The sequence below is a fragment of the Heliangelus exortis genome, chromosome 2 (genome assembly GCF_036169615.1).
Source record: "Heliangelus exortis chromosome 2, bHelExo1.hap1, whole genome shotgun sequence".
In the NCBI taxonomy this organism is placed as follows: Eukaryota; Metazoa; Chordata; class Aves; order Apodiformes; family Trochilidae; genus Heliangelus; species Heliangelus exortis.
Genome location: NC_092423.1, coordinates 57,110,486 through 57,123,909, shown reverse-complemented (window position 1 = coordinate 57,123,909; position 13,424 = coordinate 57,110,486). Strand labels below are relative to the sequence as shown.

At 39.6% G+C, this 13,424-nt stretch overlaps 1 protein-coding gene across 12 annotated transcripts in view; it reads left to right on the top strand.

Annotated features, from left to right (window-relative positions):
• Positions 1-13,424, top strand: part of BRD9 (bromodomain containing 9) — a 31,845-nt gene that overhangs the window by 809 nt on the left and 17,612 nt on the right. For 11 of the 12 annotated variants that reach the window (XM_071736255.1, XM_071736251.1, XM_071736247.1 and 8 more), the window contains exons 2-6: positions 460-680; positions 4,798-4,930; positions 6,665-6,725; positions 9,439-9,583; positions 12,660-12,770. In XM_071736255.1, the coding sequence (XP_071592356.1) occupies positions 460-680; positions 4,798-4,930; positions 6,665-6,725; positions 9,439-9,583; positions 12,660-12,770 (671 nt within the window). Of the gene's footprint in view, positions 1-459; positions 681-4,797; positions 4,931-6,664; positions 6,726-9,438; positions 9,584-12,659; positions 12,771-13,424 lie in introns of those variants that run through there. The other variant, XM_071736256.1, reaches the window with a different exon arrangement.

The following is a 13,424-nucleotide window of genomic DNA, read 5'->3' as shown; positions in this document are numbered from 1 at the left end:
GTAACCACAGTAGTAGTGGATCAAGGGTTGGACTTGATGATCTCAGAGGTCCTTTCCAGCCTGGCTGATTCTGTGGTTCTGTGTTTTGGGACTAAGCATCATCGTGGTTCATACCGATGTTGCTCATAGGTTCCGGATTCCGGTTACAGCTCTGGTTCAGTGATGCTTGTTTTCACCCTACTCTTACAAAGGTCTTACGATGTTTTGAAGGAAAGACATGGAGTTACTTCCTTCGGTATTACAAGTTTTTAGAAAATTACAATGTAAAATGTGCTGGACAGCTGTTTCTTAGCTTGGATTTGTGGGTCTTAGTTATTTTTTTTCTCTCAAAATCTGTGTCTGTAGATTTTCAAACTGCAGCAAGTTCTTATAAATACTGCTTCCAGAAGAAGCATCAGTAATTGCTATATCCTATAACCTCCATGTGTGTTTATGAAATGTTATGCTTTTTTGATTTAGATTATGTGGATAAACCGTTGGAAAAACCTCTAAAGCTGGTGCTTAAAGTTGGAGGAAGTGAAGTGACTGAACTTTCTGGGTCAGGGCATGATTCTAGTTACTATGATGACAGATCAGATCATGAACGAGAACGACATAAAGAAAAGAAGAAGAAAAAGAAAAAAAAGTCTGAGAAGGAAAAAGAAAAGCATCTAGATGATGAGGAAAGAAGAAAGAGAAAGGTAAGATGTGACTTCTAGAATTCAGACATACCAGTATTCTTCATGCTTGTCTATCAGATCTAACGTCTGGTGCAGAGTACCTTTTTTATTTTTATCACTGTTGCAAGAAAATTATTACTTGGAGGCAGCATTTCACAAATTTGGAAAACCCCTGTGTGTGTTGGTGTATTTCTCTCATTTGAAGAAGATATCCCTGTAATTATTACTTTGTTAAAAAATAGCTTGGGCTTTGTGCTTATTTTCCATAGCCATTTGTTTTGTCTGTAAATATGAATATCCTGGGTTTTAAGTTCTGTATTTCAGCCAGGTCAGAAACGTGTTTTTCTATCCCTTGAGGAGGGTATTTTCAGCTTTTTAAATAAATCTAGATAGCATTTATCTTTTTGAGATATGCTAAGTTATCGGATATTGAAATTGATACGTCCACTCGAAACAACTTTCCAAAAACTGATCCAAAACAATAGTCTTGTTGGCTCATGTTCAGAAAAAACCACATGCTGGGATTTATGGTTTTGTTAGTATCAAATAGTATGATCACCTTAGTTGTCTGTGATGAACCTTCAGGAAAATCAGGAAGAAGGCACTGACAATAGTTACCTGGATAGTGCCATTTTAATAATATTTCTTCTGTGTACTAACAATTCTCTGGCCTCTCTGCTTCTTTAATTCTTTTCCATCATGTAGTTATAGTAAAACTCACATGACATTTTTTTGATACTACTTTGAATGTGTGTATGCCTAACATACGACATTTCAAATCGAATATAGGGCAGATAGTGGAAAATTTTACTTTGCAGAAACATTTTCAGATGTTTCAGTTAAGAGTCTGGCTCAGACTTGAAATGTAGCAAAATAACTGTCTTTAATAACTGTCTTTAAGAGCTTAAAGACTCAAGCCAAATTATGTGTTCTCCCTTTGCTCATTTGCTCATTTGTTTTCCCTTTGTGGGTTTTGTTTGGACTATTTTTCCTAGAATCTGGTTATTAGTGTATGGAAACAAATCATAGACTCATGGAATCATAGCATGGTTTGGGTTGGAAGGGACATCAAAGATCATCTAGTTTCACACCCCCATGGGCAGGGACATTTTCCACTAGACCTGGTTGGTCAAAGTCCCATCCAGTGTGGCCTTGGAACACTTCAACAGATGGGGCATCCACAACCTCCCTAGGAGTGGTGGAGAGAGGAATAATCATCTCTCTTGAGCTGCTGGCCACACTTCTTTTGATGCAGCTCAAGATACAGTTGACTTTTTGAGCTGCTAGTGCACATTGCCAGCCCATGTTGAGCTTTTCATCAACCAGCACTCCCAGTCCTTTTCCTCAGGGCTGTTGTCAATCTGTTCTCTGCCCAGCCTGTATTTGTGCTTAGTATAGCCCCAACCCATGTGCAGCACCTTGCCTTTGTCCTTAATGAACATCATGTGGTTTGCACAGGTCCACTTCTTCAGCCTGTCAGGGTCCCTCTGAATGTCATCTTTTCCCTCCAGCACATCAACTGCACCACAGAGGTTATTGTCATCAGCAAACTTGCACTGTCCAGGTTGCTGACAAAGAAGTAAAACAGCACTGATCTCAATGCTGAGCCTGGAGGAATGCCAGTCATCAGTGGCTGCCACTTGGACATTGACCACCACTCTTTGAGTGTGACCAGCCATCCAGTTCCTTATCTGCCATCTGGTCCATGCATTGAATCCATATCTTTCCAATTTAGAGACCAGGATATTTTTTGGCACAGTGTTGAATGCTTTGCACAAGTCTAGGTAGATTATGTAAGTTGCTCTCCCCTTGTCCACTGACACTGTGACCCCACCATAAAAGGCTACCAAGCTTGTCAAGAATTATTTGCCTTTGGTGAAGCCATGCTGGTTGCCACCAACTACCTCCACATTTTCTGTGTGCCTTAGTAGAGCCTTCAGGATCTAGAGCTTAGTAGAGCTCCATGATCTTGCCGGACCCAGAGGTGAGACTGACTGGCCTCTAGTTCCCTAAGTCTTCCTATTTAAAATGAGGGTTATGTTTCACCTTTTACAGTCAGTGGGATCTCACCAGACTGCTATGATTTCTCCAAGTGGTATGGATAGTGGCTTTGCAACTTCATCCACCAGTTCCCTGAGGAGCCATGGATGGATCTTGTCAGATCCCATGGTCTTGTGCCCCTTCAGGTTCTTTACATGACCTCAAACCTGCTCTTGTCCTCCTGTGGGCAGATCTTCCTTCTCACAGTCCCTGACTTCACTTTCTTCAGTTTGGGGGGTGTGGCCGCTTTTAATGCTGTCTGGGCTTTTGGTTTCCTAATCTGATCCCTGGCTGTGTGGACAACTTCTTTGTATTCTTCCCAGGCTGCCAGTCCTTCCCAGGCTTCCATCCTCTGTAGTCTTGTTTTTGGTTTGGTTTTTTTTCCCCCCCACATGTAAGTGTGTCCTTGTTCATCCATGCAGGCCTCCTGGCATTCTTGTGTGCCTGCCTCTTTGTTGGGACACATTGCTGCTGGTCTTGAAGGAGGTGATTTTGAATACTGACCAGCTTTCTTGGGTCCTTCTCCCCTCCAGGACTTTGTCTCATGGTACCCCACCAAGCAGATCCCTGTAAAGACCAAAGTCTGCTCTTCTGAAGTCCAGGGTGCTGAGCTTGCAGCATACCCTCCTTGTATCCCTAGGTATCCTGAATTCCAGCATTTCATGTTCACTCAGTCAAGGCTGCCCTTAAGCTTCATGTTACAGTCCAGCATCCTGTCCTTGTTGGTGAGACCAAGGTCCAGCATAGCACCTTTTCTTGTTGGTTCCTCAATCACTTTGAGAAGGAAGTTATCATCAATGCATCCTAGAACCTCCTGTACTGCTTGTGCTCTGCCGTCTTGTGCCCCCAACATACAGTGGTGTGGCTGAAGTCCCCCATGAGGACCAGGGCTTGGTAATGTGATGCTTCCCCTATCCATCTATAGAGGGCGGTATCTGCTTGGTCTTCCTCTGGCCTGTAGCAGACCCCCACTGTATCACCTGCCCCTGTGTTCTGTTTAACCCTGACCCCTATCCAAACTGGAGCTGGCCTCAAAGTGGTAGCAGTGGGATGGAGTGAGGATCCTCTAGACCTGCAGCTCTGGTTTAAAGCACTTTTTACTGAATTGGCAAGCCTATTGCCCAAGATACTTTCCCTCTACTCTTGAGAGTAGACCCAGTGTGCCTGTAGGAGACCTGGTTTCTTACAATGAGTCCCATACTCTAAATAGCCAAAGGCCTGGTTGTGACATCACTTTTATAACCAGTCTGATTGGCCCCTCCAAGCCCCTTCCCTGTGATTGGAAGGATTGATAAAAAAAGTATATGTGCTCCCAAGTCTGTCACAGCCACTCCCAGGGTTTTTTAATCCTTAACAGTCTTCAGATTGCACCTGGCTTTGTCACTGGTGCCCACATGAAACAGCAGCAGTGGATATAGTGTGATGTAAGAAGTTAGAAAGTCTTTCAGTGATGTCCTTGATGCAAGCCCCTTTGGTAAGCAACAGACCTCTCTAGAGTGTGAAGCTAATGGATAGATAAGTAACAAAAGTAGTCTCAACAACATTAATGAAAGAATGCTTTTCTGTACAAACATGAATAGTAAGGTTATAGGAATTATTGAGGTATGTCTTTGCTTTGAGGCTCAGGAAGAAATCATTAATTGCTACCTCTGTTACAGAGCATGGTTCTTTTGTAGGCTTCCTAAATTATCGCATGGTTTATTGATTCCTGTTTAAAACACATTGGTCAAAGCAGAGCATCAGACCTGTCTGTACTGACTAGCACACTAACTTCCTTTACTTTCTTGTGTAGCTGATTCAATTTTCCTTATAAATAGCTTCAGAGCTTAACATTCTTTTCAGTAAAGGTACAATATTTAATTCTATAATAATAGTATGTTAAATACAAAGAAGCAAAAAGGTCAGCAGTATTAGGTTTAATTAGAGAAGAAAATGGAAAAAGTGACAGTGAAAATGTATGCAGTGTTCTTTAAACCATACTATGGCTCAGGTGTAGAGTGAGTATTCCAAATGAAAAATCACTGCCTGTTACCTTTTGATATGTGAGATTGCACATTCCATGTATGTTCTAAAATCTGCCTTCTTCCTGCTGTGCTAGGAAGAGAAAAAGAGGAAAAGGGAGAAAGAACAGTGTGACACTGAAGGAGAAATTGATGACTTTGATCCTGGGAAAAAAGTGGAGGTTGAACCTCCTCCAGATCGTCCTGTCAGAGCATGCAGAACTCAGCCAGGTGAGCAGTGTGAAAAATTAAATCATCTTGGGTGGTTTTAAAAGCATGCGCAGTAAAGCTTTTGTCAAAGGTACCAAAATGTAAAGTTTACATAAAAATTTGCTGAAATCTAGTGTGACTTTACTTTTTCCAACATTCAGAACTGTCTGCTATTTGAAAAATCAAAATTCCTCTTGTTGTTTCTGGCTTTTAGTAGCTTTCTTTTCATGTGACTGAGCTTACCAAGGACATCTGTCTGTTTTCTGTTGCTTGGCAGAATAAAGCTAGTATAAAAGTGTAGTGTAGTAAATAAGTGTAGTGTTCCCCTAATTCCTTCTCATCATTTACAGAGCAATGGCCATAGTATCTGAAATAAATTTTTCCTTAGTTCAAGTGAAAAAATCTTGTGTAGACTGCGTAGCTGGTTTTAGTATTTTTTTTTTTTAAGCCAAGTGGATTTTTAATTTAGAATGTCTCTATCTTCAGCAGAACTATGGGAGTTAAGTCATGACAAGAGTGTCTCTAAAGACTAGTACTGCAGTTTTCATTTACCAGTTCTCATCATCAGCCGAGATATTTACCAGTTTGTGTGGTAACTTTTGTATTGTTTATCCCTTCAGATTTAGCCATGCTTTCTCTACCTTTAGCCATTGATTGTTAAACCTTAACATTGATGTTAAACCTTCACATTATCTCATGGAGACTACTACTTAGAAGAATTGTCACACACATACATGATCTAGGAACACATGTGCTGGGAAACGAAACCTAGTAGGAAAAAGTTGGGTCTTTAGGAATATTTTCAGTCTTTGGAACACTGCCTGTTGGCTGGACAAGTAGTTTGTTGAGGAACTTTCTAATTACAAGTACACGTTAAATTGAGGAATAGTACTCATCAACTGTCAAGGTGACCTGATAGGAGTAACTCGAATTTTCCAGTCAAAACTTTGTATCTCTGGGTAGTCTGGGGTCTTGAAAAATGGACAAGCTAAAAACTAATGCCTGTGTTGATGAGGCTTCTGTTTTAATATGTTTGGAAAATATTGTTCAAAAGCATATAAATTATCTCCTCTCTTCTTACAGGTAAAATAGGGAATATCTTTCCATTATCATTATAAAGATTCAGAGTTTTAATTCTAGATTTCAGCATACTTCCTTAGTTTTTCAAACTCCACATGAAAGCCAGTCTCTCTGAAGCATGTGCAGAGAACAGTTAATTAAAGTGTAGTGTTTATAGTTTAATCTGTACAGGAAGTAGAATTGTAACCGGTACCTGTAGTGTCAGCAAATCTGCATCTATTTTTCACTCTTCTTTTTGATTGAAAAGATTCACAGATGCTAATTGCATGCATGTTCTGGTAAAGAAACGATCAGAATCGGACAGAGAACATTGTAAGAATGTGGATTTCCCAACTGTAGCATTTGAGCAATGAAGTTTCACTTTTCTTTTGTCATAAAAATGCATAAACACCTTACTTCCACCTTATTAATAATTTCTTTACAACGACTAGGCTTAGTATCTCATTTAATGTCTACTAGTTTTTAATATGATTAAACTTGGTAAGTAGTAAAGGAGCAGAAATAGTTAGTGAAATCTGATGTACTTCTGCCTTGAGATTTATGTCTCATTGATCTTTGGATCTGTGCAAGCTGTACTTCAGTTAAGATTTTCAGTGTTGTTTATACTTTTAAATAAGTACGTATACCTGTATTCTGTTTGATTGTACTTACCTGTATTTCCATCTCAAACTGCAGCTGAAAATGAGAGCACTCCAATCCAGCAATTACTGGAACACTTCCTTCGTCAGCTTCAAAGGTATTAAGCATGTTGTATCCACAGCTATGTCAACAATGTCTAATGTATATTCATATGTGTCATTTTTCAAATTCTTATCCTGGTTTTCTCTTAGAAAATAGTGCCTAAAGACTGGCTATAAATATGTTTGCTGACTTTTGCAACCACATCAGACTCAGTAGTTTCTGAAGATCAGTTGTACAAAATCATTACCAGCTATACGATCTAGCTTTTAGAGGGGAAGCACTTGGTACAAAAGATATCTTGCCATTAGAAATGTATTAAATATTAATGACTTACTATAGGAATTTAAAAAGTTATGACGTTTAATACTTTAAAAGATTGAACTGTTCTCATGAAATGAAGTGCTGTTTTATTCTGTGTCCACTGCCAGATACCAAAGTAATTTTATATCTTGGGGTATTAGTAGCTGGCTGAATATGAGCCAGCAGTGTGCCCAGGTGGCCAAGAAGTCCAGCAGCATCTTGGCTTGTATCAGAAATAGCGTGGCCAGCAGAACTAGGGAAGTGATTCTCACACTGTACTGGGCACTGATGGGGCTGGAACTGTGTTCAGGTTTGTGCTCTTCACCAAAAGAAGGACATTGAGGTGCTGGAGTGTGCCTAAAGATGGGCAGTGAAGCTGGTGAAGGGTCTAAAGCACAGGTCTTATGAGGAGCAGCTGAGAGAACCAGGGCTGTTTAGTCTGGAGAAAGTAAGTCTCAGACCTTATTGCTTTCTGTAATTGCCAGAAAGGAGGTTCTAGCAATGTGAGTGTTGGTCTCTTCTCCCCAGTAAGAAGTGATAGGACATGAGGAAATGGTAAAATTGTAGAGTATGCTGAGTTGGAAGGGACACACCAGGATCATCAATGCCCTGTGTAGGGCACCCCCAGGATTACACCATGTGCTTGAGAGCATCATCAAAATGCTTCTTGAACTCAGGCAGTTTTGGTGCTGTGACCACTTTCTTGGGGAGCTTGTTCCACTGTTAACTGCCCTCTGGGTGAAAGACCTTTTCCTAATATGTAACCTAAACCTCCCCTGCTTCAACTTCCTACCATTTCCCCAGGTTCTGTCTTCAGTCCCAGGAGTGATAAAATAGGTACTAGTCTCATCTCTTCCCCTTGTGAGGAAGCCATAGACTGCAGTGAGGTCACCCCTCAGCCTTCAGACTGAACAATCCAAGTGACCTCAGCTGCTCCTCATAAGTCATCCCTTCCAGACTCTTCACCATCCTTGTTGCTCTCCTTTGACCAAAAACTTGGCATCTTGTTTATGCTGCAGTTCCCAAAACTGTGTACAATACTTGAGGTGAGGCCGTACCAGTGCAGAGTAGGGTGGGACAGTCGCCTCCCCTGACTGGCTGGTGACACTGTTCTTAATGAACCCCAGGACATGGTTGGTCCTCGTTGCTGCCAGGACACACTGGTGAATAATGTTCAGTTTGCCATCAGCCAGGACCCCCAGGTCCCTCTCTGCCTCTCTGCTCTCCAGCCTCTCATTCCCCAGTCTGTATTTGTCACCAGGGTTATGCTGTCCTGGGTGCAGAATTTGTCACTTGTTAAACTTCACATGCTTGGTGACTGCCCAGCTCTCTGACCTGTCGAGGTCTCTCTGCAGGGCCTGACTGCCCCCGAGGGAGTCAGTGCCTCCTCCCAATTTTGTGTCAACCACAAACTTGATTAAAATTCCTTCCAGTCCTGCATCCAAGTCATTGATGAAGATGTTGAAGAGGACTGGGCCACGGATGGAACCCTGTGGGACTCCACTGGTGACTGGTCACTAGTGTGATGTTACCCCATTCACTGTCACTTTTTGTGCTTGACCCGTGAGCCAGTTGCTCACCCATCATATTGCATGGTTGTCCAGCTGTATGCTGGACATTTTATCCAGGAGGATACTATGGGAGACAGTATCAAAAGCTTTCCTGAAGTCCAGAAATATTACATGCACTGGTTTCCCTTATCAGCTAGGTGGACTATCCTGTCATAAAAAGAAATCAAGTTTGACAGGCAGGACATTCCCCCCGTGAAGCTGTGCTGGCTGTGACCAATGATTGAGTTGTCTTCCAGGTGTTTTTCAGTATCTGAGAATAATCTTTTCCATAATTTTAGGCATTGAAGTTTGACTGGGCTGTAGTAATTTCCAGTGTCTTCCATCTTGCCTTTCTTGTATATTGGTACAACGCTGTCCAGCTTCCAGTTGACTGGGATGTCTCCAGATTGCCAGGACCTCCCAAAAATAACTGAGAGAGGACTAGCACATCAGCCAGCACCTTGAGGATTCTTGGGTGAATGCCATCAGGCCCCATGGACTTGTAGGGATCTAACTGTAGCAGCAGATACTGCACAAGTTCAGGATCAGCTAAGGGTTGATCTTGAAAGGCTTGAGAAGTTGTGCCAGGGGTGGTTTATATTGGATATTAAAAAAAATATGTAATCACTGGAAAGGTTGTCAGGCACTGGAAGAAGCTGCCCAGTGATGTGGTTGAGTCGCCATCTCCAAGGTGTTTAGAAGATGTGTAGAGGTGCTATTTTCAGGATGTGGTTTAGTGGTGGATTTGGCAGTGCAGGGTTAACAGTTGAACTTAATAAACTGGAAGGTCTTTTCCAATCAAATTGGCTTCTGTTTTATAAGAGTGCTTTTAATTTTTTTTCTTTCTAGTATAGTATGGTATAAAAAATACAATTGTGTTTGATTATATAAATCTAAAAGTATTGTTTTTATTTTTAGGAAAGATCCTCATGGGTTTTTTGCTTTTCCAGTCACGGATGCCATCGCTCCCGGATATTCCATGATAATAAAACATCCCATGGATTTTGGTACAATGAAGGACAAAATCTCAGCGAATGAATACAAATCAGTCACTGAATTCAAGGTGAATTGATAGAGATTTAGTTATTTCAGAACTCTTTAGTAATAAACCAGAGTGCCTTTTGTCTGTAAAAGCCTTTCTTACGTTAATTACTTTAATGTGTATTTTTTTCAGACCTGAGCTCTTTTGTGTATTGTATGTGTTAGAAGGTGTTTCTTGCTTTGTTTTTCTCTGTGAAAGGTCTGCATTTGTCAGATTCTGTTACAATCTTCTAAAAATTACTGTGGAAACCAAGAACATGCTAAAGCTTTGTGGAGTTCATGCTGATGGACATAAACATCAGTAAGATTATCCCTAAGACATAAGCTGTCTGGACCTGGAGTTCCTTTTTGTTTGGTTGGGTTGTTTTGTTTTTTTAAACCAGGTCTGGATTAAGATTTGATTAAAAGGCAATTTTGACATATCTACAGGAAGACTATGAGTATACTGAAGTATCTGTAGTTTGATTGTATGACTTTTAAAGGTCCCTTCCAACGCAAACTATTCTACAGATCTATGACTTTTGTATGAGATTTGTTAACAACTATGTATTTTTTATCTTTAATTATCCTGTTTTACTTATAATTTCATTTGGAATGATCTTTTGGCAGAAATCTCTTGGCAGTTTTATTGGCAACATGCCCTGGCTATTTTGTGTATTACTGTTTCTGTAATACTTTATTGGATGCATTGTGGGCTTACACCCGGTGCTATAAGAAATCTTTTCATGGTATTACCAGCTCCTGGAAGGAAAAGAGTTTTCTTTAACTGATTCATAAATTTCTGTTAGCTGCCTTCAGTTCTACTGTTTTCTAGAGTGGTGTTGATAGAACAGTAGACTTGGTAGAGACCATTGGCTTGCTTCTCAGGGTTAATTTCTTCTTCTGAAATGTCCAGCAGGGTGAGCATATGTATAGTTTATTTTTCAAAAGCTGTATAGGTATTTATAGGAAATGGTAAAAAAAGATTCATAATAGCACTGTGGTCGGTGATGCTTTTAGGTCCCTAAATTTTGTTAGCTTGCTGGATTGTCTTATTCAGCAACTTCAAAAAGGAAGTTTGAATGGGAGCTCTGTGGCTCTATTTAGTTACAGGCAAGATGGGATAGCAACCTAAAAAAATTTAAAACTGCAGCAACATTTAGACTGAAAGATTCTGTTTTTCCTGGAGGAAAAACATTTTCCTGGTTTCTGCTGATACTCTGAAAAATCAATAATTGGCTGATCGAAGTTTATACAACTTGGAGTGACAAAGAGGTTGGACTCCCATTCTAGATACAGGAATATACATAATTGTGCTTATGCCTTTGTAATTTTGTGTAATACCAAAAAAAAAAAAAAAATTTTGTGTTTATAGGTTTTGACCTCTATACCAGGGTCTTCTCAAAGGATTATCTTTTATTTCTTATTCAGGTTATAGGTACCTGAGGTTAGTTACAAGCCAAGAGGTAGTCTAAGCTTAGAATCCACAAGAACCATTCGCTGTATTTAGAGGATGCGAAGGTGCTGCAGAAAACTAATCAGTTTTGCTGCCCCAAAAAGGGTCTGCTTTAAAGTTGGGCACCCAGAAGACTTCTCTCTGTCCTCTTCTGCAGTGCTTTAAAGGCCATCACTAGTTACATAGCTTATGTGGGCTTCTTTATTTGCTTCTTAACTCATAGTTTGCTGCTCCAAATCATGCTCTCAATTTCTGTTCTTGTTAAGCAAAGGCAGATGGCATAAATGCCACAGAATGTCACAGATACCAATTGTAATTCTTCACCTATTTGCTTGGTGTGGCCTTGATCACAACTAGGAAGTGATTAAGATGGCACTGCTTTGACATCTCTGTGTGGAAACAGGAAATCAAACAATTGGTTTGTTTTTACTGAATCTGATCAGGATTGCAGTAGGCAAGGTTAATTTTTGTAAATGTTGAGTGCCAGAGAAAGTCTTAAGAAAGCCTTCTATGTCTAACTGCAATAGTAACCTGCAGTAATCTTTGTCTCAGCAAATCAGTTCACTGGGCTGTAAACTCAAAAGGATCAGCTTTGCAAAAAGTACACTATTGGTTTGGATACAATTTTTGCACATGATCAAGTTGTGATCAAATATGTGTGACTCATACACAAAAAGCGTTTGCATTTGTGTCTATAGAACAAATGGAACCTAGTTGCTTAAATAATTGTTGTTAAAACACTAAAATGTTATTAAGAAAGAAAAATACATTCATAATCAGGTGCCAGTTTAGTTTGTTAAGATCCTGTTTGTGAAGTGTCCAAAAGATGACTTCATGATTCTTGGATACTGATTTGCCAGCTTCAGAATTTTTCAGAAGCATATAGTAGTGTCTTTTAGATTGAGTGTCTCATATAGCTTCTCATAATGCTTTCTGCGCTTACTTTTAAGATCAGTGGCATGAGATGAAAAAGGCGCCCTAGAAAAAACTTTTCAGTCTGTAACAAATTTTTTGTGTTTTGTGTACAGTGGTATATGTTGCACTTTACTTTTGGGAACTTACATCAGCAAAAATTACTTGAAATTATGTATGATAGATAACCAATCAAAGGAGAAGACAATATCAGGATTGGCTGTTCTTTTCTTGCATGCAATGAGCATCTAGAATACTATTTTTTATGCTTTGAAGTTTTCTTTTTTTTTGGTTTTTGTTTTAGTGAAAATGACTGAAGTGATCAAATTACTAGAATTAGAATTATATGTAAGACACTTTGTATCCTTCTGATGTCATTGTCAAGTCTAGTCTGATTTAGAAAGCGGGAAAAACACCATTAAAAGGCACTTACCTTGGTGCCTTAGTCCTTCTATTTTTCCATTTCCTCCTTTTAATAAAGAGGAAATTTGGCATTCAGGGAAACTTTTTTTTTTTTTCTTCCAATGAAAAGCCAGTTCTGAACAGAACTGAGTATCTTGAAGATGCTCAGTCATCTGCAAAAGGTTCAGTCATTTGCAATTCTCTGTTACCATTTGGCTTGCATTTACTCCATGAGCCTTCTGCTAAAATAATGTGTTCTTCACAGAGCTACCATGGTAGAATAATTGTATCTTCCAGTTGTTTAACGAAGAAGTTCAAAATGTTGACAGTTCTTCTGTTTATTTTACAGGCAGATTTTAAACTGATGTGTGATAATGCAATGACTTACAACAGACCAGATACTGTTTACTACAAGCTAGCCAAGAAGATACTGCACACAGGCTTTAAGATGATGAGCAAAGTAAGAAACCTATTAAAAACAAAAAGCAGCAATTTTTTTTTTCATACTTAGACTGAACATAATTAATAGCTAATAAATATTATTTCTTCCAGCTGTGTTTAATTATAGCAGTGCCTATTAGTACTGCTCTATTTAAGGGCTTGATAGCATTCTTGTTATAACCACACCCTTATGTCTCAACCTCATCTGTACCATTGAAATCTGTAGTAGCTTCTTCCATTGCCTTCATTGGAAGCACTTAAGGTCCATGTTTATAAAACCTATCTGTAAAACATTGCTTCTGGCTGAGACTTTGAAAACAAAATCTCATTTAAGTTTTGTTTCTGCATAAACAAGAAAGCTTTTCTTTTTTAGAAGGTGGTGGGAGTAGGGGAGGTTTCTGGGGTTTCACAGATGCACGTGTGCAAACATACTTTTTACTCAGCTTGTAAAATGAAGTTATTTTGGTGAGCTGCTCTGTGTGTGTGTGTTCACACCTGTTGCAGTTATGGTAAGTTTTGGGTAAAAGAGGCAGTTGTCTTTGCAAATGCAGTTTTGTTTATTTGTTTCTCTCTTGATAGTTGGGCTGCAGAAATTCTGATGCCATGCTACCATGACCAAATCATGTTGCATCACCATTGGAAACGAGGCATTAAGAACAAAATAAGGCCATGG